The sequence below is a fragment of the Coffea arabica genome, chromosome 1e (assembly GCF_036785885.1).
Source record: "Coffea arabica cultivar ET-39 chromosome 1e, Coffea Arabica ET-39 HiFi, whole genome shotgun sequence".
Classification (NCBI taxonomy): domain Eukaryota; kingdom Viridiplantae; phylum Streptophyta; class Magnoliopsida; order Gentianales; family Rubiaceae; genus Coffea; species Coffea arabica.
Genome location: NC_092311.1, coordinates 1010470 through 1036884, shown reverse-complemented (window position 1 = coordinate 1036884; position 26415 = coordinate 1010470). Strand labels below are relative to the sequence as shown.

Sequence of the window (26415 nt, the reverse complement as noted above, 5' to 3'; positions counted from 1 at the left end):
GTTCAATTCCACTTCTCATCCTTACTTAATTTCAAAAGTAAGTAGTTCCTATGGTAAATATTAATGTTTCCTAAACTCATGATCATTTTCTTTTCAAATTTAAAGAGGAATTTATTCATATAATATATCTAAATATTTACTCAAATTGAAAGTGCTTTTTCACTTGAAGATCGACATTTTTACATGAAGATCACCGGTTACTCAACATTTCATATTCTTAAATTGCGTTGTATACTCTTAATTCAAGTACCATTTTACGTAAAAGTCGATATTTGTAAATGAAAATTCTCAATTACTAAGCACAAGAACCATTGGAGTAGAACAACTCTTATTCTTTTTTTTTTTTCTTTTTTTAAATAAATATAATAATCATTCTCTCAAAATAATAATCATGAAAAGAGTATTATAATTATTGATCATATTTATCACTTAACTATGTAAAATCAAGTGGAGAAGAAATTTCATCAAATTTATAAAATATAGGTATAATTTTCTCCACTTTACAAGATATAATTTCCTATAAATACATACATGTTGGGTTTCAAACCAGCAAAAATAAAATTCCTACTCTTAAGTCACGAATTAAATCCACTATGGTACTGGAGCAGGGACTTAGGCTGTGCAATGGGTTACTAGCTTCACCCTGGTGCCAGAGTTTGCTTGATCCGATATACCAAAGTATATTAATTACGTGAAAGACAAAATTCGAATATAGCAGCGAGCAGGGTCGAATCCACAGGGACTTGGAAATTTATTTTGAATGAATGTAACATTAAATAAAAATGGGGGGAGTTGATATGGAACTGTCTAATTTAATTGCTCAAATTAAAAATATAAAGTAAATTGACGGAAGGAAAATCTCTAGTCAAAGGTATAATCTCCACTTATGGTTCGAATCACTGATCACAGATGCAGAGATAAAATCTTTCATTTACAAATAAACTGGTTATGGTTGTCAACAAGCTCTGACAACCTGCCTAACCTTCCTGATTCGATAACCACAACAAGCTCTGTAGTTATTGCCCTAGCCAATTAAGCAGTCCTAAACACGCTCTTAGGATTTAACCTATTGACAGCATTAATCATTAGACTGGCCACCAATTATAACCAACAAACACACACGCTCGGTTTATTTAGGCTATATCATATATTTCCGCAACAACGACTCAAAAGTTTCTACTACAATTGAATCATATCACTTGCCACATGCACTAAAATTACCCAACAATTACGGATTGAGCACTCTTAGATGGCTGTTAATTACTCACACAATTAAACAGTGATCAAGTATTTAATTGCAAGAAATAATCATATGCATAAGTGAACAGGAAATATATAAATACTTGCAAATTAAAGAACGTAGGGAAATCAATTCGATCTCACAGTTTTGTCGAACCAAAGCTTCGATTTAACCTCTGACTAGATGAAGAAATTAGCCACTCCTCATAGTTGAATTGCAGCCAAAAGTACTGGATTGCAAAGGCATTGCGTTTTTACTAGAAAGCAAGGAATAAAAGATGTTTTTCCCGTTGGGGAATATTATCGAACACCTGGCGTGTGTCAGAGGCCAGTCCAGAGAAAGGAAACTAGAACTAAACTAAAAGCTAAACTAGAGGTCTCCTTTTGCTTCTGTACGTCCTCTCCTTAAAAAGCCAAAAGTAAGATGACTCAAAGCTCTCTCCGGTGGTCCCCACACATGTGGACAAAGTCTCCAAAATTATTTCTTCTTCCAAGTCTCTCTACGTTCCTTTCTTTTAAGAGCCCAAATGACTTATAGCTTTGTGGTCCCCACCAATCCAAGGCCTAAGGATTGAATCCCTTAGAAGTCTCCATATTCTCCATAAAGTCCCTCCTTTTTGGTAGTTTTCTGCTTCATTCCTGAAATTAAGTCCCGATACCAAATATGAGTAAATATCAGCAATTAACACAATATTTGTCAGGGATAGAAGGGAAAATTAATAATAAAAATACCAACAATTAACACCCTATCAATTCCCCCCACACCTAAACCATGCTTGTCCTCAAGCATGAGAACAAGAAACAAACACCAATATTTGATAGTGGCTATTGCTCTATCCAACAAATTGCCAAGATACCAAGAAAAATAATATTCAAGCATCAATGGTCAAGTCCAAGAAACATCACTCCGGTTAGCTTCTAAACCACAAATGCCTCTAATTCCAGGTTAACTAATCTAAGAAAAAGGAATGACACACAACAGTTATCAGCAAATGGTCCAACTATTAACCAAAATCTCAACATTAAATCCATAATTCGGCAAGCTGACTTTTATTACACACTAACACAACCTTCACTTTTTTTCACATTTTTTCTACTTTTCTCTTTTTTTTTTTTTTTTTTTTTTGGATTCTTTTTTTTTTTTCTTTCAATAGTAACAAAAGACTTAGTCGCTAGCCATTTGAGCCTTTTGACGCGAACTCCAACATTGGCCAGATGAAGGAGCCCGGTTACTCAGCTTCTATCGCCACGTGACCACGTACTCATAGAAGTTACTACCTTTTGACGCGAGAATCAACACTTTTAGGTGCAGATCCCCGGTTACTCAGTAGTAACTAATAGCGGAGTACAGTCAAGTTTATTCATAGTTAAAAATCACAAAAACTCAATATAACACAAAAACCAAAAGAAAACTTGCATCAGCTAGCCTCATTTTCAAACATGGAGAACTAAAGTTAATAACCGGACCAATTCACACGAAAATGCCAATAATCATTCCCTATGCCTAGGAAAGTTAACCAAAAATTATAAAAGTAAAACAATCATTGATATTCACCAAAGAGATGTTTTTGGATTCAACCACATTAACTTGGTACCCTTTTATTATTAAAACTTGGCAATAGCAGAAATAGAGGCAACAATCCAACATCAAACTTGGCATCACATACGAGCTAATCACTAAAAAGAAGAAAAAGAAAATGAATGAAAGACACTAGCACCATAACTGCTCCCCCCACACCTAAATCCTACATTGTCCTCAATGTGACAAATAAAAAGCAAAAGTGAAGCAAAAGTGAGAGGGAAAGCAACCACACTTCCCTGAAATCGGGGCATAGTGAAGGGCGAGGTGGAAACGGAGGTGCAAAGCCTGTAAGAAACAGAAACTGCGCCAAATCCTGTGCCATGACGGCGACATTGGCATCGACGTTGACCATGCGAGCCTCCAAAGTCTGAACCTGGAAAACTAAGAAGAGAGGAAGAAATGAGCTGAAATCGCGTTTCTGAAGCCTTTGTTGGGACACATAAAACGCGAGTTGAAACGCGATTGAAAACGCGCCTTCAACTCGCGTTTTATAAGTCGCGTTTCCTTCACAAATCTTGCAGGAATGAAAACGCGATTGAAAACGCGCCTTCAACTCGCGTTTTCTAGTCGCGTATCACGGTGGCTTTCGGACGATTCTGATTGTGAGCTTCCTGCATGCCATCACGCGGGCACGTCAAAACTGAAGGGCACCTATAAATCGGCAAAAACGAAAACTGAAACCCAAAATTAGTCGAATTCAAGGAGAACACCTCTAAACTACCACACGGAATTGAACAAACAATTAAAATGAACAATTGGGTTGCCTCCCAAAAGCGCCTTTCTTTAATGTCTTTGGCTAGACAAAATAATGCTTCAATCAGAGAGTTCAGGCACTGCAAGGGTCACCTCCTCAACATTATTAACTTGAAATCCTTCGTAAAAAGGTTTGAGACGATGACCATTAACCTTAAAAATCTTGTCAGTGTGAAGACTTTGAATTTCTACTGCACCATGAGGAAACACATTAGTCACAATAAAAGGTCCAATCCAACGAGAACGCAATTTACCAGGAAAAAGTTTAAGTCTAGAGTGAAAAAGAAGTACTTTTTGACCAATACAAAAAATTTTCCTTGAAATTGCTTTATCATGAAATGCTTTTGTCTTCTCCTTATAAATGCAAGAACTCTCATATGCATCATTTCGGATTTCCTCCAACTCTTGCAATTGCAACTTCCTGTGTTCTCCAGATTCATCCATCCGCATATTATAATTTTTAACTGCCCAATATGCCCTATGTTCCAATTCTACAGGTAGATGACAAGGTTTGCCAAAAATTAATCGGTAAGGAGACATACCTATGGGGGTCTTAAAAGCTGTACGGTAAGCCCAAAGTGCATCATCTAAGCGCAAACTCCAATCCTTTCTATTGGGATTCACCGTCTTTTCAAGTATCGACTTGATTTCTTTATTGGAGATTTCTGCTTGACCACTAGTCTGCGGATGATAGGACGTAGAAACCCGGTGAGTGACGCCATATTTCTTCAACAATGCTTCCATTACTCGATTGCAGAAGTGTGTCCCTCGGTCACTGATAATTGCTCTTGGCGTGCCATACCTGACAAAAATATGAGATTTAATAAAATCAACTACAACCTTAGCATTGTCAGTCCTAGTTGCCTTAGCCTCTATCCACTTTGAGACATAATCAACTGCAAGTAATATATACATATTACCAAAAGAGGAAGGAAATGGACCCATAAAATCTATACCCCATATATCAAAAATTTCACAAACCAGTATAGGAGTAAGAGGCATTTGATCTCTATGGCTTAAATTACCTGTCTTTTGACAATTTGCACATGATTTACAAAATAAGTATGCATCACTAAACAAAGTTGGCCAAAATAAACCACACTCTAAAACCTTTCTTGCAGTTCGCTTAGGGCCAAAATGTCCACCACACGCATATGAGTGACAGAAAGATAAAATCGATGGAACCTCTTCTTTAGACACACACCTGCGAATAATTTGATCAGAACAATATTTCCACAAGTATGGTTCATCCCACACATAATATTTAACATCACTTTTAATTTTTTCCTTTTGAGCTCTAGACAAATCATTAGGTAGCGTTCTAGTAACCAGATAATTCACTAAATCAGCATACCAGGGAGTTGTCTTTTGAACTACAAAAAGATGCTCATCTGGAAAATTATCCTTCAAGGGAGCAGGTCCTTCACTATTGATCAAACGACTGAGATGATCAGCAACCATATTTTCGGCACCCCTTTTGTCTTTAATTTTCAAATTAAATTCTTGGAGTAGGAGAATCCACCTTATAAGTCGTGGTTTGGCCTCTTTCTTGTTGAGCAAATATTTCAAAGCTGCATGGTCAGAATAAATAATGACTTTAGTGCCAAGTAAATAAGAACGGAATTTTTCTAAAGCAAAAACAATAGCTAAAAGCTCCTTTTCCGTAGTCGAATAATTGCACTGGGCACCATCCAAGGTTCTCGAGGCATAATAAATGACATAAGAAGCTCTGCCCTCCTTCTGGCCAAGTACTGCACCAACAGCAAAATTGCTGGCATCACACATTATCTCGAAAGGAAGACTCCAGTTTGGTGGTCGAACCACTGGTGCTGAAGTCAATGATCCCTTGAGCGTGTCAAATGCACTCTTGCAATTATCATCAAAATGAAATACCACATCCTTTTGAAGTAATTTGCATAGAGGATGGGATATCTTTGAAAAATCTTTGATGAAACGCCTATAAAAACCTGCATGGCCAAGAAAAGAGCGAACTTCCCGCACACTTGCAGGGTAAGGTAAACATTTGATAATTTCTACCTTAGCCTTATCTACCTCAATTCCTTTTGCAGATACCACATGGCCTAAAATTATGCCTTGATCCACCATAAAATGGCATTTCTCATAATTTAAAACAAGATTAGTCTCAATGCACCTTTTAAGAATTTTAGTGAGGTTAGTTAAACATTCATCAAAAGAATTACCATAGACAGTAAAATCATCCATAAACACTTCTATGATATTCTCCACATAATCAGAAAATATACTAACCATACACCTTTGGAATGTAGCAGGCGCATTACAAAGACCAAAAGGCATTCGTCTATAGGCAAATGTACCAAAAGGGCAAGTAAATGTGGTTTTCTCTTGATCTTCAGGCGCCACTGGAATTTGTAGAAAACCTGAAAAACCATCAAGACAGCAATAATGAGATTTTCCTGCCAACCTTTCCAACATCTGATCAATAAAAGGCAATGGAAAATGATCTTTACGAGTTAATGCATTTAATTTTCTAAAATCGGTACAAACTCTCCACCCATTTTGAACTCGAGTGGGCACTAACTCACCTTTAGGATTTTCAATAACAGTAATTCCTGTCTTTTTAGGAACTACTTGAACAGGACTTACCCACTTACTATCCGAAATGGGATAGATTATACCTGTGTCAAGAAGTTTTAAAACTTCTTTCTTCACTACCTCCATCATTGGTGGGTTCAATCTCCGTTGAGCCTCTCTCGAAGGCTTAGCACCACCTTCTAACAAGATGCGATGCATGCAAGTGGCTGGACTTAATCCTTTTATGTCAGCCACTGTCCATCCTATTGCCTCCTTGTGGTCCTTCAACACCCGAATTAGTTTTTCTTCCTCTAAAGCAGTCAATTTACTGGAAATTATTACTGGGAGTGTATCTCCATCTCCCAAGAATGCATACTTTAAATTATCCGGTAACTGCTTTAATTCCACCTTCGGGGCTTGCACAATAGATGGCAAAAGCTGTGAATGAGACAGAGGTAATTCCAAGTAAGACACATTGGAAAATTCTGGACAAAGAGAATTCAATTCAAAAATAACTTCCTGCAATTCAAAAGGAAAAACAAACTTCCCTTTTATCTTTTGCAAATTTTCCTGACAGAGACCAGTAGAAATAGCAACCTTCAACGCATCGTCATTATTAAATTCAAAATTTTGCTGCGCCAAAGAATCAATTACATCTATAACAAAAATTGAATGAGATTCACCAGGATATTTCATGGCATCATAAATATTAAATTTAATAACATCACCATCAAATTCCATAGTCAATGTGCCAGTGAAAACATCAATTTTTGTTCTAGCAGTTTTCAAAAATGGTCTCCCTAACAGTATTGGAGATGAATTAGAATTATCATCCTCCATATCAAGCACATAAAAATCTGCAGGAAAAATCAAATTATCAATTTGCACTAAAATATCCTCCAAAACTCCATCAGGATAGGCATTTGATCGATCAGCCAGTTGAATTATTACGCCCGTCTCTTTTAAAGGCCCAATGTTCATCAAATTATAAATAGAACGAGGCATAACATTTATCGAAGCACCCAAATCCAACATAGCTTTTTCAATTTTAATATTACCTATTTTGCAAGGGACAGTAAACATACCTGGGTCCTTGCATTTAGGAGGCAATTTTTTCTGCAAAACTGCCGAAACATTTTCTCCCATATGCACTTTCTCGTTTCCTTTCAACTTTTTCTTACCAGTGCATAACTCCTTCAAAAATTTAGCATATCTAGGAATTTGCTTAATTGCATCTAAAAGAGGGATATTTACCTCAACTTTTCGAAAAGTGTCCAAAATCTCCTGTTCGTGCTCTTGCTTTTTGGACTTTGCCAGTCGACTAGGAAATGGAGGCGGAGGTGTAACCACTTGTGTTGATTTTTCTCCAAAATCTGGTTGTTCCAAGGCTCTAGGTTGAGACACATTCCCCTCTTTTTCGAGCTCTTCCTCGATTGCTTGTTCAGAAATTTTCTTGCTCGGCTCAGGCAACTCTTTGCCACTTCTTAATGTGATGGCACTAGCATTTTGCTTGGGGTTGACAATTGTCTGCGAAGGTAGCTTTCCAGATAATTGGGACTCCAATCTATTGACTGTGGAAGCTAACTGGCTCATTTGATTCTCCAAATTATGAATGCTAGTTTTCGTCTCCTGTTGAAATTGTTGAGTGTTAGTAGCCAAAGATTTCACAGTATCCTCAAGTGACATACCTGATTTAGGAGCAGGTTGTTGCTGTGAAAGTTGAGGTCTAGGTTGATATTGTTACTGATGTGGAAATCCTGGTGGCCTTACTGCATAATTAAAATTAGGATGATCCCTCCATCCTGGATTATAGGTGTTTGCATAGGGATCATACCGTCTCTGAGGTGGTCCTGGAAATCCAACTGCATTAGCCTGCTCAGTCGAATCATCTTGGAGTGTGGGGCACATATCTGTTGGATGACTCGAACCATAGCAGATTCCACATGTTTTCAATTGCTGCATTTGTCCTATAGCTAACTTTTCAACCAAAGAAGTTAGACAATCTAATCTTTGCTCTATTGAAGAATTACTTACCTCATTGACTCTACGAGTCGTGTTATCCTGCCTGTCTCCAAATTGTTAAGCATTTGCAGCCATACTCGATATCAAATTTCTTGCCTCCGTGGGTGTTTTATTCACTAAGGAGCCCCCACTGGCAGCATCAATAATTCTTCTGTCAGTTTGAGACAGACCCTCATAAAAATACTGGATGAGGAGTTGGTCAGGAATTTGATGATGAGGACAACTAGCACATAGTTGCTTGAATCTTTCCCAATATTCATGTAGAGTCTCTCCATTGAATTGTCGAATTCCACAGATGTCTTTCCTAATGCTTGCAGCTCGGGATGCAGGAAAGAATTTTTCTAGAAAATGCTTCTTCATGTCTGTCCATGTGGATATTGACCCAGAGGGTAGATAATAGAGCCAATCCTTAGCTTTATCGGCTAAGGAAAATGGAAAGGCTCTTAATTTAATTTGCTCCTCTGTGACTCCCTGGGGTTTCATTGTCGAGCAAACCACATGGAATTCTTTGAGATGCTTGTGGGGATCTTCACCTGGTAAGCCATGAAAAGAAGGAAGTAAATGGATTAGTCCAGATTTTAACTCAAATGCAACCTCTAATGTAGGATAAGTAATGCATAGGGGCTGTTGATTTAAATCTGGTGCAGCCAATTCTCTCAATGTCCGTTCATTAGCCATGGTGCTATTTATCTCTTCCGTCTCAATAAATGAATCCACAAAATCTACTACTGAATTATGTCCAGTAGATGAGGAGGATGCCTCTGCTCGTTCTCTTGTTGCTTTTCTCAATGCACGAGCAGTCTTCTCTATCTCAGGATTATATTGCAGTTCACCTGTACGAGAAGATCTAGGCATAAACCAGTAACAATAAAAATAAAAATAAAAAAATAAAAATAAACAAAGAAAATAAAATTCAAAGAAAATAAATTTATTTTGACACCAAGTCCCCGGCAACGGCGCCAAAATTTGTTGGGTTTCAAACCAGCAAAAATAAAATTCCTACTCTTAAGTCACGAATTAAATCCACTATGGTACTGGAGCAGGGACTTAGGCTGTGCAATGGGTTACTAGCTTCACCCTGGTGCCAGAGTTTGTTTGATCCGATATACCAAAGTATATTAATTACGTGAAAGACAAAATTCGAATATAGCAGCGAGCAGGGTCGAATCCACAGGGACTTGGAAATTTATTTTGAATGAATGTAACATTAAATAAAAATGGGGGGAGTTGATATGGAACTGTCTAATTTAATTGCTCAAATTAAAAATATAAAGTAAATTGACGGAAGGAAAATCTCTAGTCAAAGGTATAATCTCCACTTATGGTTCGAATCACTGATCACAGATGCAGAGATAAAATCTTTCATTTACAAATAAACTGGTTATGGTTGTCAACAAGCTCTGACAACCTGCCTAACCTTCCTGATTCGATAACCACAACAAGCTCTGTAGTTATTGCCCTAGCCAATTAAGCAGTCCTAAACACGCTCTTAGGATTTAACCTATTGACAGCATTAATCATTAGACTGGCCACCAATTATAACCAACAAACACACACGCTCGGTTTATTTAGGCTATATCATATATTTCCGCAACAACGACTCAAAAGTTTCTACTACAATTGAATCATATCACTTGCCACATGCACTAAAATTACCCAACAATTACGGATTGAGCACTCTTAGATGGCTGTTAATTACTCACACAATTAAACAGTGATCAAGTATTTAATTGCAAGAAATAATCATATGCATAAGTGAACAGGAAATATATAAATACTTGCAAATTAAAGAACGTAGGGAAATCAATTCGATCTCACAGTTTTGTCGAACCAAAGCTTCAATTTAACCTCTGACTAGATGAAGAAATTAGCCACTCCTCATAGTTGAATTGCAGCCAAAAGTACTGGATTGCAAAGGCATTGCGTTTTTACTAGAAAGCAAGGAATAAAAGATGTTTTTCCCATTGGGGAATATTATCGAACACCTGGCGTGTGTCAGAGGCCAGTCCAGAGAAAGGAAACTAGAACTAAACTAAAAGCTAAACTAGAGGTCTCCTTTTGCTTCTGTACGTCCTCTCCTTAAAAAGCCAAAAGTAAGATGACTCAAAGCTCTCTCCGGTGGTCCCCACACATGTGGACAAAGTCTCCAAAATTACTTCTTCTTCCAAGTCTCTCTACGTTCCTTTCTTTTAAGAGCCCAAATGACTTATAGCTTTGTGGTCCCCACCAATCCAAGGCCTAAGGATTGAAGCCCTTAGAAGTCTCCATATTCTCCATAAAGTCCCTCCTTTTTGGTAGTTTTCTGCTTCATTCCTGAAATTAAGTCCCGATACCAAATATGAGTAAATATCAGCAATTAACACAATATTTGTCAGGGATAGAAGGGAAAATTAATAATAAAAATACCAACAATTAACACCCTATCAATACATAATAGCCATTTCTAAGTTAAATGAGAAAAGAAGTTTTTAAACCACATATATTTATCTCAAAAGTAGAAGAAATTTGAGTTACTGATGGTATGAAACTTGTTATCCCTTAGATAAAATTGAAAAAATTTGAAATCTTTTAGGGCAATTTTATAATTTTGGACAAGATGTTGAAAAAATTTTGGCAGAGTTTATTCTTAAAACGGGACGAAACTTCCTGTCAGCGAATCCAAGATTGACAACATTCAAGTGCAATTCATATTTCAAATCTCAAATCCAAACAATAAAAATAAAAGTATTACAAGTACCATACATTTCCTCCCCCACACTTAAAATCATAGTTATTAAATCCGGCCCGGAAAGGAGACCGGCGAAAGAGGTGGGTCAACGGGTTACTGGTTCAACCGGTGGGTGAGTGGTTTAAATTTAATTAGTGATCCACCAAATTTCAAGTGTAAAATTTTATCTATGTTTAGTGTAATTATCTAGGTTACTTACAAATTTTAAGTGCAAAAAATTATTAAAAACAATATTTGTCTTTAAAATAAATTATGTAATATGTTATTTTTGAAATCTATTTTATAATTTATAGGGTCATAAGTTTGTATTAAAAGATTCCAAATAAATTTGTTTTGGAGAAATAAAAAAAGAATAAAGATAAAATTGATAAAACGTTCATATAGTGTAAGAATGATAACTAATTAACATGTAGCGAAATAGCTTGGTGGTGAGCTTGTTATAAACCTTGCCTAAGGTCATAGGTTCGAATCCAACCAACAATTTTGTAAAATTTTTTCCTCAAAACCGGTTTCTTCACAAAACCGACCGGGTTTCCGGTTTAATCCGGTTGAACCACTAGGTCGTTGACTAGTCCACGGTTCCAGTGCTTAACCGATCTAATTAGAGACCTGGCCCGGTCTACTGGCGGGTACACCGGGTTGGCCGGTTCGACCGCCGAGCCGGGCCGTGTTTTATAACTATGCTTAAAATACCACTATATTATCGTCCAAGAAGGTCATGCGGATATTTCTTTGGTGAATCCTAGAGAATTGAGATTATATGAAATGCATGCGATTGACTTGTTGGTTGCAAATATTGGACTTGTGCTTAGAAATGTTATTGTGCTTTGAAATTATTCAAATTTGGGTTTGCTGGCAGAGAGTTTCATCCATTTATAAGAGAAAACTCTGCTAAAATTTTTTCAACATCTTGTCCAAAATTGCTCCAAAAAGTTTCAAATTTTTTCAATTTTATCCAAGAGATAACAAGTTTCATACCATTAATAACTCAAATTCTTTCTACTGCTGAGATAAATATATGTAATTTTAGTGACTTATTTCATGTAATTTCATAGAAGGAATGAGTTTCTAGTTGATTTCATAACTACAAGAGTAAGTATGTCTTAACTACAAGTATAGTTGATTCACTACTAGAATAAGTTTCACATACATTAGAAAATTATGCCATAGTTAGTCAAAATAATAGCATTCACTTAACCGGTAATTTCAGTTGCAAGAGAAGTGAGGAATTCCCCTTTAGGAGTTTTCTATTGTTATTTTTATTACTTTTATCTCATGTTTATAGTATAGAGTTAATTTGTTGCACTTGTGATAGTTTAAATAATAAAAAAATTCAAAAATCATCGGTAATTAACAATTTTCTCTGTGGGATCGACCCTTAATATTCTATACTTAATTATGACTTGTATTTGCAAAAAATCACATGTGAAGTATTTAGGAGATTATAAATGTAAAATTTGACTATGGATAAACTAATTGTTGTATGTATATCCCCGCGCTCATCAAGTTTTTGATGCCGTTGTCGGGAAAGATTTTGTCAATATCGGTGTTAAGAACAACTTTATTAGTTTAGACATTTTTACTTGTTTTTCTTGTTTTATTGTATCCAGTGTCTTTTTTGTTATGTTTAGTGTATCGATGAGTCTTTTATTTTGGATTTAGTATCTTATTTTTATATGTGTCTAGTCATCCATCCTTCTTGACTAAATGTGTTTTTGACTTACTTTGAAAACATGTTTAGAGACTCAAGGAGAATAGGAAACATGGGCAGACAATACTTGAGAAGTGAAAGATTGACAATGGATTGTTACCAAGTACAAAACTCCTTAAATAGAGGTAGCCAAAATATGTTTGAAGGTACGTCTTTTCAAGATGATTTAGGAAGTTTAAAGGTTAAACTTGATTATATAATGTTAAAAGTTCAATTAGATACAATACGAATATACTTGAACAAAAAAGGAATGTTAATACTTTTAATTCTTATCATATGATTTGTGACTTGTGTGAAAGTTATCATACTACTTATACATGTAGGCAAGTACAAAATGTGAATTATTATGATGAATTTGAGCATTGCAATTCTTATTTTGATCAATATGATCCTAATTGAAAAAATTATTATGCTTACGGTTGGGATAATCAGTGTGCATATAATGCTTCTCCATGTTTATATGATTACCAATCCAAATGTGTCTAATATGAATCTAAACCATCTTGGGAATTAGCTATAAAAAAACTAGTTAACGCGACTTCTGACCGTTTTGATAGGGTTGAGAAAAGGTTAGATGAATTAGTTTCTCACTTTGGTAGAATACAAGGTCATTTACATATTTTATATGAAGTCATTTCTTCCAATCATATACAAAATGATCCTAGCATGAATAGTGACATGTTGTATGTACAAATGTGTTGCATTTTGATGAAAATGATGCATTTAATTCGTGTTTCAATGAAAAAGAGTCCATTTCATATAATAGTACCTTTGGAACTAATCTTGAATCTCAAGAGGTGAACCTTAATGACTTATTGTTAACCCCTAGCATCTCCTTTAGTAAGTTCTCAAGTGATACACATTCAAAATAATATCTATAAAATGCTTGAGATAGAGAAGTCTCTTCTACCTCTCATATCATTTGATTATGTGACTTTTACTATCAAACCACTATTTATTGATCCACCATATTCTAAAATGATGGATTATTCATTGACAAAATCTCCTTAAAAAATAAGATTAGATAGTCGAGTCAACGACTATAAACAAAAGCGCTAATTGGGAGGCAACCCAATATCTTGGTTATTTATGTTAATAAAGTGTGATTTTATGTTTAAAGTTTGTGTTTAAGTTATTTTGTTATTTTGTTTTGTAGGTTTGGAAAATAGAAACAAAGGTGGCCAAATGAGGTGAAAAAAAAAACATTTGATTAAGGAACTCAACCCCTTAACTTGAGTAATTGTTATTTTTGATTCGTTAAAGAGAATATAAATGTATGTTTTCATCATTTTATATGTGCATGTATTGATTATTTTGACAAAAAAATGATCTAACATGCATTTTGAGCAATTGGGGTACCATGTATAATTTTAGAAAGTTAAATTTTCGCAAAAATTTGTAGAAGAAAATGCGAGGTCAGGAAAACGCAACTGTATGGCACGTATTCAAAAACTCACGTATTGACTTTTGCATGATCAAAGTAGAATACACGGGCATCAATACGCGACTTAAGGTCGTGTATTCCATGAAGCTGCGTATTCATTTCTGTGATTTTAAAGAAGAAAATGCAACTTCAAGCCACATATTCCTCAACTCGCATTTTTTTTGTAATTTTAAAGAGTAGAAACGTGACTTCCCTGCTCCATTTCATTTCTTCTCTTTCACCTCATGTATTTCCTTACACACTTCACTAATTCTTATTTTAACATCTTTTCCTTGCAAGAAATCATCCAACAAACATTATTTGACCTTCATAGAGCCTTTTTAACGAATTGAAATCCAAGAAAAACAACTCAAAATTCAATTTTAAAAAGGATGAAGGTTAGGGTTCTTCCTTTTTAAATCCATCAATTGGAGCTCAATTGAGGTGATTATCATAGGACTTTTGCATCATTTGTATCGCCAAACATCACTCTACCAATTTGAGATAAATTTCTTGAATTTAACTTGGTGTTTTATTTTGCATATCTTATGAGTTTAATGACACACTTTAAATGGTGAATTTGTGATGTTATTTGTTGATGTATATAAGTTCTGTTATGCTTATTTAACATTTTTAACCATGTTTAAATAATCAAATGTGGGAATGTAATGATCTATGCAATGTTTTAATTTATGCATATTTCTATTATATGATTGCGGTCATTACTCCTAGAATGTTGTTAAGTATTATTGGATAGTTCAAATTGTTAAAATGTGACTTATTTATGATAGTTACATGTCTACATTTATTATATGGTGACATTTTAACAAATTTAAATTTGTAAACTTTAGAGAATGGCTAGTTTATCTAGTTAAAGGAATATGATGCATTTAAATGGAAGATCATTGCTTAATCTTCATATAGAGCATGATTGAATGAAAAATTTTGAATATGTGAAGAATTTAGCAATTTGTGGAATTTTAGGAGTGAAAAATATGTGAAGTGAAATGTTTCATTGTATCTTGAGTAGTTTTTTATGTATTTTCTATAGATACATCATCAAACAAAGGCATGAAGTTACGGATCACCATTTTGTGTTTATTAATGCCTTTGTTATCACCTTTGTTTCTCATTTTCAATTCTTAGGTTTAATTACTAATGGTTATCAAATGGAACTCATGAAGTTTTGGAGATAAGTGAACAACAATTTGTGACACTTCATGATACGTCGATCACATCAATAGGAGAGTATTGCTTTCTTTATCTTAGTTTTCTTTATTTACACATTGAGAACGATATACATGTTAAGTGTGTCGGGGGGGAATTGAGATTATATGAAATGCATGTGATTGATTTGTTGGTTGCAAATATTGGACTTGTGTTTGGAAATGCTATTGTACTTCAAAATTATTCAAATTTGGGTTTGCTGGCAAGGAGTGTCGTCCATTTATAAGGGAAAATTCTGTCAAAATTTTTCCAACATCTTGTCTAAAATTGCAAATTGCCCTAAAAGGTCTCGAATTTTTTTAATTTTATCCAAGAGGTAACAAGTTTCATACCATTAGTAACTCAAATTTATTCTACTTTTAAGATAAATATATGTGGCTTTAGTGACGTATTTCATGTAATTTCATAGAAAGAATAAACTTGTAGTTGATTTCATAACCACAAGAGTAGGTATGACTTAACTAAAAGCAATGTTTTTAAAACCGGACCGTTAATTGAACCGGTGAAGTGAAAGGGTCGAGATTCAACCGGTTGGACCGGTTCAACCCCGGTTCAATGAATTTTTTTAAAAATAATTTATATAAATATATATATGCACAAAATAAGACATGTAATGGACTAATTTAATACTTTATTTGATGAAAAGTTTACTATTTTTTAATAAGTTGGATTTTTAAAAATAAAATTTTTAAATTATAAGTTAAAACAAATAAATTTCATCTCAATTTCAATTATATTTAAATCCAACCCAAAACTATCACAATATTTTGAAATTATACAAAATTCACGTCTATGAGAATTTAGACATTGTGAACTTAAATTTTAATTTACATTTTGGGATTTAGAGATTGCAATTTAAAAAAGAAAGTTTGGAGTTCGAAAGAAGTCAAGAGAATCGAAAATAGAAATGTAAACTTGATAAGAAACAAAAAATGAGATAAAAGTGAGTGGTTGTGGCATTAAATAATTTGGGTTGAAGAAAAATAATTCTTTTTTAACTTTTTTCAATTTAACGGACAAAAACAAAATTAAAAGATGGAAGAAAACATCAATAAATTAAAAATAAAGAGGTTTAATTAAAAAGGGAGTGATAAAAAAAAAAGAGGATAGAGAGAGAGAAAGAGAAAGAGAGTTGAAAATTAAAAAGAAAGAGTCATGAGAGAATGAGATTTTGTAAGAAAAATAGAAAAAAGAAATATGAGTGTTTATTTTATATGAATAAGTTATAAAAAAAAAGTAATAAGATCTGATGGTGCAATGGTTAATACATTAGTCTTCTATTACAAAGGTTTGGGTTCGAATCTTGATAGCTGCATTTTGCAAAACTTAAAAAAAAAAAAAAAAAGAGGGGTAAGTTGAAAACCGGAAAACCACCGGTTCAATCCGGTTCGGCAGTTTTCACGGTTCGACCGGTTTTTGACTGGTTCTCTGGCGAAGTCAACTATGACATAGAACCGGACCGGTGCCATGGCCGGTTCGCGGTTCAACCGGTCGAACCGGCCGGTCCAGTCCAGTTTTCAAAACATTGACTAAAAGTCTAGTTAATTCATTATGAGAGTAGATTTTACATACATTAGGAAATTACACTGTAATTAGTCAAAATAATAGCATTCACTTAACTAGTGATTTCATTTGCAAGAGTAGTGGGGAATTCCACACTTCTAGAAGCTTTTTATTGTGATTTGTATTACTTTTATCTCATGTTTATAGTGTAGAATTAATTTCTTGTACTTGTGGTAGTCTAAATAATAAAGAAGTTCGAAAATCATTAGTAATCGACAATCTTTTCTGTGGGATCAACTTTAATATTCTATATTCAATTACAACTTGTATATTTGTGAAAAATCGCGTGTGTGGTATTTAGAATGTTATAAATGTAAAATTTGATTGTGGATAAAAATGATAGCACATGTGAAACTAATAGAAGGTTCAAACAATCGAAAAGGGGAACAACTTCGTGGCATTTGGACAGGATCAGGTTTTGGTTTGAACAAATACTCGAGAACTTTTGAAACAACTTGAACAAACTTTCCTCATTCTGAAATAACATTTATTGCTGGACACTATCAACAAACAAAATCATGACAAGACTACAATTTCCTGGAGGCCAACATATCATGCAAACAATCTGAAGCATGAAGGTGAAAAGAAACACAGAGTGGCGTTTTACTCCATTCTTGGACTGTGGATTGTATACAAGAGCTAAAGCAGTCCCTTGGTAAATTAGATGGTTTTAAAAGACATTCAACTTAGCCATCATATGCAGAAACACTTGCTTCCAGCTTGCAGTGAAAATGAAATTAGAATGAAAAAGGAATTAGTGATCTTTAGTATTTCCTGTAGCTATCAGCAAACATTTGGTTGTTTGAATGGATGATCACAACAAAAAGTTATATCAAGAAAGAATATCCTTCCATGGTATGCTGCACCTACAGAACAAAGAAAAACAGTCAGTGCAAAAGAAAGTAAGGATATTCAGTTCAAGTGTCATCTACTGAAACACTACGGACTGCACAACTTATAGATAATACAAATGATTTGATTTTGTCTCAGGTAACACTTCAGTTATGCTTCTCCTACTGAGTAATAGACATTCAAAATTGAGTCATTTCACTTTGCACTCTTAGAAACTTTACATTCAAACACGTCCCCATATATTTTCTTTTTCTTCTCTTTGCCGGCTCCAGTAGTTAATAGAGCCCATAGAGTTAAATGAAAACCAACCAATTCTTTCCTAGTGTAATTCAGCCTCTGCCAGTTAACCTTTCTACTTAACGAAGGAGGGGATAGAAATTGTGTGAAAAAAGCACATAAAATCCATGAAGGCCTATAGCTCTTCAGTTATGCAGTTTTTTGGTATCCTAATGAATATTAGAACATATTGAATTACAAGCAAATAAATGGTATACAAGATAAGCATACATGGAAACTTTGGTATTTGACGGGTATTTTACATACGTACAAGTTAAAAAATCGAATTATACCCGCTCACTGCAAGTATACAGGTTAACTAGTAGTTTAGGATATATATCGGGTCGATCCCACGAGAAAGAGTGAACAATTACCGGTATTACTAAAACTTCTCTATTATTTAGACTATCAATAAATTATAACAAGTAAAATCTACTGAACTTATGCAAGAAAATAACAAATGAAAGCTCCTTAGGTTGTGGTATCCCAAACTACTCATGCAAGTGCTACATTTTGATAATTGAGTACTACTATCTAGGCTAGTTATAGTGTAATTTCCTTAAACATGTGAAACCTACTTTCGTAGTGAATCAACTATACTCATAACTAATCCATACCTATTCTCATGGCTATGAAATTAGCTACAAGTTTATTTCTTCAATGAAATTACATGAAATCAATCACTAAAACCACATAGGTGCACCTCTACTTTCGTGAGCGTACTCCCTATGTTTAGCACTTCTTGAACCAGTGTTAAATCCCAATTTTGATTGTAGAAACAATACCTTAGATAATCACAATTAATGGTACCCGATTAATAATGATTTAAAGACCCAAAGTGCTAAATAACTTGCTCAAATCATAGCAATCAAATAACCAAATAATAAACACTAACAATCATAGAAAGTTCAACCAAACCCAAGGTATAAACTTTAAAAACACATAATAAACACAAAATCCAGAACTTGTATATTAACCAAACTTAAGAATCTGATACAAAAGATAAAGAGTTGGAGAAGAGATAACCCATGTCACTTGAGCTTCAACTCCTCCATCTTCATCTCCATCCTAATCTAGCCAAGATACAAGAATGGATGATCTATACTACTCTAGACTAAGCTAAACTAACACTAGGACGATGAAAGAGTTACATTTCTGCACTCCAAGCTTTCTTCCGTATCTTACTCTATATTCCTTCTAAGGTCTCCAATCTCCCTTCTCTTGCAATGAATTTGGCAATTTAATGATGAAAATTGGTCAAGAAATGAGGCCTCCACCTTCCTTTTACAGCTGGGAATGTTTCTCACATGTCTAGCAACGCATGTGAGTTGGTGGGAGTGAAATTAAGTTTTTCGTGTATAGAGCAGCCTTTTCTGACCACAATCCGGCCACAATTCCAGCCGGATTGCTACAGCGACCATTTGGTCACTTCTGGTTCAATTTCCAGCTCTGCTCCGATTTTGCATCAAATTCCATTGAACTTTTCTTGATGATAAAAGCTGATTTAGCTCTTGACCAAAACATAAAATTTGTAGCCCTATGAGTTAGATTTCCAATGTATCAAGAATCACCTCATTTGGATTTGTGTGGGCTGATAAATGACCAAAATACCCTTGACTGCTCATTGCCCTGTTTCAGCTTCAACCAAATGCAATTGGCTACTGTAATTTGGCTTTTTGACTTGGAAAACCTTCAAACTGGATTCAGATTTCTTGACCAAAGTTGTAGATCTATCTCTTATCTTCAAATTGGTTCAAGAATCATCTCAATCCGATCACTGTATCTCAAGTTATAGCCGAAATACGAAAATATATCAAAACTGTCAAAATACACAAAATCCAAGTAAAAAGTGATAAAAACCTCATTTAACCACTTAAAAGCATTTTTCACCAATTATAGCCAACATGATTCATTTTCTTCCAATAATATACCCAAAATGACTAAAAATAATATAAAATATCATACAATTATTACATAAATTAGTCACTTATCAGTATTGGTCCGAAACACAAGAATGATAAGCAAAGTAGAAATTCCGTGAAACACTAGTTGGTAAACTGTACTTACTCCATTCAATTTCAATTTCAATGTACTTAGTTGACAGGTTGTCAGCCTGTGCAATAATAAAACCTGCTCAAACTAAAAGTAATTTCTGTAGATAGCGGTGAGCAGGGTCGAATCCATAGGGATTGGGAGTAATTGTTTCTTTTCAAATTCACAGTGACAAGGGGGATGTTTTTATCTCAGGAGTGACAATTTAAGCAATTCAACTAAAAGTAAAATAATAAAAATAAAATAGCCAACTAGAAATTAAATAACAATCTACTAAAATCAAAGGATCTAGCCAAGGAATAATTTCAGCAATGGTTCACCTAATTGATCATCGAAATAAGGGCAATTCCAATTATTTATTAATAAATAGGTTATAACTGCCAACCAGATGATGACAGTCAACTCCTCCTTACTATGTCGGTGATTAAGGTACGCCTGTTAATTACTGTTTTAATTGAGAAATAATCCTAGGTACGCCCATAAGATTTAATTCCCCAATTGCCTTACGTATTAGAGGAGCCCTATTCTAACCAAATAACGCACTACCAGGGTTATTTCAGATTAGCCCGCATATCCCCCCGACACAAACCCAATCATGCCAGTTGTCACTATTTCAAGGCAATTAAACAATTACGGATTCAATGCCCTAATTGACAATAGATTACCAAATTAACTAATTATCCGGATCTAAGACAATCAATTAATTAAATAATCATAAATATTGCAAGTAAGGAATATGCGAATACCAATGAATAAAAAGAAAAGATAAAATTAAATCGATCTCACAAGTTTTAGGCGAACCAAAACCTCCGTTGTTCCTTGGCTAGACAAGAGATTTAACTCATCCCTTGTCTACTCCTACGAAAAAGAAAAGAAACTAAAGATGAAAGGAAAAGTCAAAGGCTAAACTCTCCTGACATGCGTAGGAAGAGTTACTCCCCAAAAGCCAAAGGGAGGAAAAGTTCTTAAGCTAAGCTACGGGACGAAAAGAAAAACAGTAGTGCCCTTTCTCTGCAAAATCCAATTCTTATCTATTAGCCTAGTCTAATGCTTGGCTCCCATGTACGGCGGCCCACCAGGAATCAAAGGAAAACGGGCCGCATCCTTTTATTCCCAAAAAATGCCCCTAAATGCCTTCCATTTGAATTCTTCCCCGATGACTGTCAAATTGGCCTTGATTGTGATATGTTTGTTCTACTCCCTGAAATAAATTTAAATTACGAAAAGTGAGTAGAATCTAATAATTAATTCACATCAGGTCAGGTAATAGGAAAAATTAATAAAAAATAAATGATAAAATTACAACCTATCAATTCCCCCCACACCTAAACCATACTTGTCCTCAAGCACGAGAACAACAAACAAACACCAATATTTGATAGTGGCTATTGCTCTATCCACCAAATTGCCAAAATACCAAGAAAAATAATAATCAAGCATCAATGGTCAAGTCCAAGAAACATCACTCTGGTTAGCTTCTAAACCACAAACTCCTCTAATTTCAGGTTAACTAATCTAAGAAAAAGGAATGACACACAACATTTATCAGCAAATGGTCCAACTATTAACCAAAATCTCAACATTAAATCCATAAATCGGCAAGCTGACTTTTATTATACACTAACACAACATTCACTTTTTTTTCATGTTTTTCTATTTTTCTTTTTTTTCTTCTTTTTTTTTAATAGTAGCACAAGACTTAGTCTCTGGCCATTGAAGCTTTTTGAAGCGAACTCCGGTATTTGTCAGATGAAAGAGCCCGGTTACTCAGCTCCTATCGCCATGTGACCACGCACTTATAGCAATTACTACTTTTTGACGCAAGAATCGACACTTTTGGTGAAGATCCCCGATTATTCGGTAGTAAATACTAGCAGAGTACAGTCAACTCTTATTCACAGCCAAATAACACCAACAGTTCAAAATAACACAAAAATCAAAAGAAAATTTGTAGCCGCTAGCCTCATTTTCAAACATGAACAACTAAGGTTAATAACCGGACCAATTCACATGAAAATGCCAACAGTCATTCCCTATGTCTAGGAAAGTTAACCAAAAATTATAAAAGTCACACAGTCGTCGATATTTACCACAGAGATGTTCTTGAATTCAACCACATTAACTTGATACCCTTTTATTATTAAAATTTGGCAATAGCAGAATTAAAGACAACAATCCAACATCAAACTTTGGTATTCACATGAGAGCTAAGCACTAAAAAGAAAGAAAGAGACTGAACGAAAGATAGACAAATAACAAACTAGAAGTAAAGGAAAAACTCCTAAAAACTAAAAACTACTAAAAACTAGAACCACAACTGATTCCCCCCCCCACACCTAAATGACACATTGCCCTCAATGTGACGAATAAACAGTAATAGCAAGAAGAGGGGCAACGGTACTTCCCTGAGACTGTCAAAACATCGGCGAGTGAGGCCCAAAAGGAGGAGGAAAGACAACGTGCTGCATAAATGCCGCTAGTTTCTGGGCAATATTGGTCACATTGGCGTCAATATTCTTCACTCCAGCATCCAAAGTGTCAACCTGCTAACATTAGCAATTGATCCAAGAAATGGCAACTCCAGCAATAGCAGTTCAGAAGTTGGACAGAAATAACTCAATCACAAATGCCCAGTGGTCACAACTCGATCAATTAGGCAACCAATAACACAAGATTAACAAATGTTAAACAACCACCATCGCCAATACCACTGGTGAATGCATAGGGAAAATTAAATCAAATGGCTAGCCCAAATCACTTGATAAATTCAAACACACCAATCAGTACTGGAGAATAGCAGAAATTAAAACGGAAATCAATTGACAAGTAACTCCCCAAGTCACCCCCAAATAATGCGTCAATTCTACTCAACAGGACTAGGTACAGTGCCAGTGTTCGAATAAATCAACAAATGTCTCCAATTCAAGAAATCAACAATTCAACTTAATAGCACTGCGGAAGCTCACATCGGTTACTGGAATGTCTCACGGAGCAAATGAACCACAAAACCTTCAATGGAGCCCAAAAATTGATAACTAAGAATGCAATAGACTAAAGGGCAACTCGGAAATAGAGGGACTCAGAGATACCTGCCCACTGCCCAACGATGTCGTTGGTGGCAGTGGGTAATGGAACCGGCAAGGGGCGACGGCAGCGCTGTGGTGGAGATGTGTGGCTGGGCTGGTGGCGTGTGAGCTGTCGCAATGGAGGAGACAAGTACGGAAGGGTGGTGCGCCTGAGAAGAGGCTGCTGTGTTAGACTGGTCATCGCTGGTGGAGGCGCGAGAAGAGAGAAGAGAGAGTGAGCCGGGCGGAGCTCTGGCGTACGGCGATGCTGGAGCTGGAGTCGCGCGGCTGTGGGCAGTGAGTAGACAGAGAGGTGGTGGCACGCGGCTTGCGGTCGCTTGGCTGTGAGGGACGGCGGCGCCCCTCTGCTTGGGCGTGATGCACTGCAGCCGTGTGCCTAGCGACGGCGAGATCGCAGGCAGCGGCGATGGCTTTGCTGGCGGCGCGCAATTAGGGAGATCGACGGCGGCCTGTTGTGGCGTTGTTCGTCGTGCGTGGAGGGTGAGTGGTGGTGCAAGTGGTCGGGCTTTTGGCGTACGGTTGACCGAAGGAGGAAGATGGATGGCGGGCGAAGGGGCTTCGGTCGAGCAAGAGGTAGAAACAAAAGAGAAGAAAGAAAGAAAGAAGAAGAAAGAAAGAAGGAAAAGAAGAAAGAAAGAAAGAAAAGAAAGAATAGGGAAGAAAGAAAAAGAAAAAGAAAATAGTATTTGTGTTTTTTTTCTTTTCTTTTTTTTAACTTTTCCATTTTATATTTTTTTTCTTTTTAGAATTTTTTTACAGGAAGACTCCCCTTTTTTTTTTTTAGTAATAACAAAACTTATTTTCGAAATTCAAAATTAGGGATTAACAGGAAATCGAAAACTATTCTTGAGTTTAGAATACTTACCTTTCCCGCGAACGTGATGCGGACACGTCATGAAGGCACGGAATCTGGAGCTTTCCAGGTTACTTGACGCGGGCACGTCAAGAGGGTAAGAACCCTTTCTGACGAATCTGACCGTGAGCTCTTCATACGTCATGACGCGGGCGCGTCATGTCAGAGAGATACCTATGAATCATCAAAAACGAAAATTGAAATCAGAAATCAGTCAAACCCAAAAAAAACATATTTAAACTAACAAACAAAATTGAACAAACAACTAAAAGAAATTGGGTTGCCTCCCAATGAGCGCCTTTCTTTAATGTCTTTGGCTAGACATTATCATGTTTTGTTCATGGAGGATAAAATCTTGCGGCTTGTCTTAATGTTTCATCCTCTATAGAGTTCTGATAACCCTCGTAAATAGAGTAATCCTTGGGCACACGAGTTACGGGTTTCCATGGACTAGTAAATGGTGCCAAACAAGTCAACGATAACTTGCATTCTCCATTCACTTCTCCCTCACATGCATTTATTAGTCCAAGATATCTTGCCGTCACCACTCTTAATTTATTCCTGTCATGAAATTCAAAATTTTATGGTATAATAAAGTCAATTTCATTAACAGGAATTGAAGAACACTACAAGAAATTTGGTCTTCAGTGACAAGCCATTTTTGTCACAAAAAAATAAAAAGTCGTCACTGATAACTTTTATTGACAACTTTCTAGTTGTCACAGAGTCGTCACTGAAGGCCCGTCTGTAAAAGTATATAGTGACGCCAATAAAAGTCGTCAGTGAATGGAACTGTTTTGTGACAACTGATGTCGTCAATAATTATTGTAATTTTAGTGATGACATAGTATCTTGTCAATGATATACAAATAAATGTCATCACTAAAAGTGATATGTAATTGTCATTGGTATAGACTAATTACTGACGACTTTTGTTGTCACTAAACACTTTTTAATTCTATGACCACAAATTATTATTAATGGAAAATTCTGATTCAATGATAACTCTTTATCACCATGAAAATTGAAAATTTTCCTACAACAATTATATCTATAAATGGAAAAAAAATGACAATGATTTATAATTAGCAAATGAATGCATCCATTGCATTACGAAATGTCAAAATATCATATAAGCATTCAAATATCATAATGAAGTTCAACAACACCCTATAGATAGTTTCATAAGTGGTATTTGGCCTAAATTTCACATATAACTCGAGGTAGCTTTACAAAACAAATCCAAGTCCCAAATTTCAACACAGAGCCGCTTCAGCAACACTCAGCTCCTCCCCTCAGGTAAAGGATTTGTAAGGCAGTTTCCAGCAATGGCTCCTAAAGCTGACACCACAAAAAAGCTTGATACAAAGGCTCAGGCAGCCAAGGTTGCCAAATTTGTCAAATCTGGGACAACTTTTAAGAAGAAAGCCAAGAAGATCCGGACCAAAGTTGCCTTCCATCATCCTAAGACATTGAAAAAGGATGGGAACCCGAAGTACCCACGCATCAGTGCTTCTCCTAGGAATAAGTTGGACCATTATCAGATTCTCAAATATCCTTTGACTACTGAATCTGCCATGAAAAAGATTGAAGATAACAATACCATGGTATTCATAGTTGACATCCGTGCTGATAAGAAGAAAATCAAAGATGCAGTGAAGAAGATGTACGACATACAGACCAAGAAAGTGAACACTTTGATCAGGCCTGATGGAACAAAGAAAGCATATGTTCCGTTGACTCCAGACTATGAAGCTTTGGATGTGGCAAACAAGATTGGAATAATATAAACGAATTTAGTCATTGTTTTGTTCCGATCAAAGATACTGTCTTTTAAGTGTGACAATTTGCTAGGCTGTTTTGTCGTGAAAAAAAAATACCAAATTTCAACACAAGGGGGAATTTTTAACATCAGACAAAATTTCACTAAACCTTGCCATTTCCCAATTTCACTATATCTCTTGTAGTTCTGTTGCTTAGCTAAAATTTGCTATCCAATAAGAACCTCAATAATTAAAGCTGGACATTCAAAATCAGCCCCAAAGAAAATCAAAATCAGCCCCAAACTAATGCACCAAATTAGCTCAAGAAATAAGTACTGCTATTAAACTTCAGCATCAAAGGAATAATATAACAAGTTGATAAGGCAACAAGCACTATTATAACAAGTACTGATATAAGTACTGCTATGAACAATATAACCAGTTGATAAGACGATAAGCACAACACTAAAGGAAAAGCAACTTCAGTTCACTTGCTTAGCTAAAACATTCAAATAAACTAAACTAAACTAAACCAAAGCAATCCAAACTAATGCACCACAGAGGATACAAGGTGTCAAGTATGATAACCAAAGTAATGTCGATCATGATATAAGGTGTCAAATAGGAGCAATGTGTACCAACATAACTAGAATGTTTCTTTGTCATTTAAAAGCAAATAACAACTTTCTTGTCTAGATCTCTGAAATTACTTTTGCTGTTTGTCATGGTGTA

The 26415-nt window shown here is 35.5% G+C and overlaps 1 protein-coding gene and 1 long non-coding RNA gene across 2 annotated transcripts; one reads left to right on the top strand and one right to left on the bottom strand.

Annotated features, from left to right (window-relative positions):
• Positions 1 to 1932: 1932 nt before the first annotated feature.
• On the bottom strand, positions 1933 to 21567 carry LOC140021001 (uncharacterized). The gene is made up of 2 exons (XR_011824960.1): positions 21522 to 21567; positions 1933 to 2309 (listed from the first exon to the last, which is right to left on the bottom strand). It is a non-coding gene; the product is annotated as an uncharacterized lncRNA (long non-coding RNA).
• Positions 21568 to 25161: 3594 nt separating this feature from the next.
• LOC113688845 (large ribosomal subunit protein uL23-like) lies at positions 25162 to 25710 on the top strand. The gene has a single exon (XM_027206655.2). It carries the CDS (start codon positions 25249 to 25251, stop codon positions 25708 to 25710), a length of 462 nt encoding a protein of 153 aa, XP_027062456.2. The 5' UTR covers positions 25162 to 25248.
• The last annotated feature ends 705 nt before the right edge of the window (positions 25711 to 26415 follow it).

Coding starts and splice junctions, on each gene's coding strand:
- LOC113688845 (XM_027206655.2), top strand. CDS start 25,249: ATGGCTCCTAAAGCTGACACCACAAAAAAGCTTGATACAAAGGCTCAG.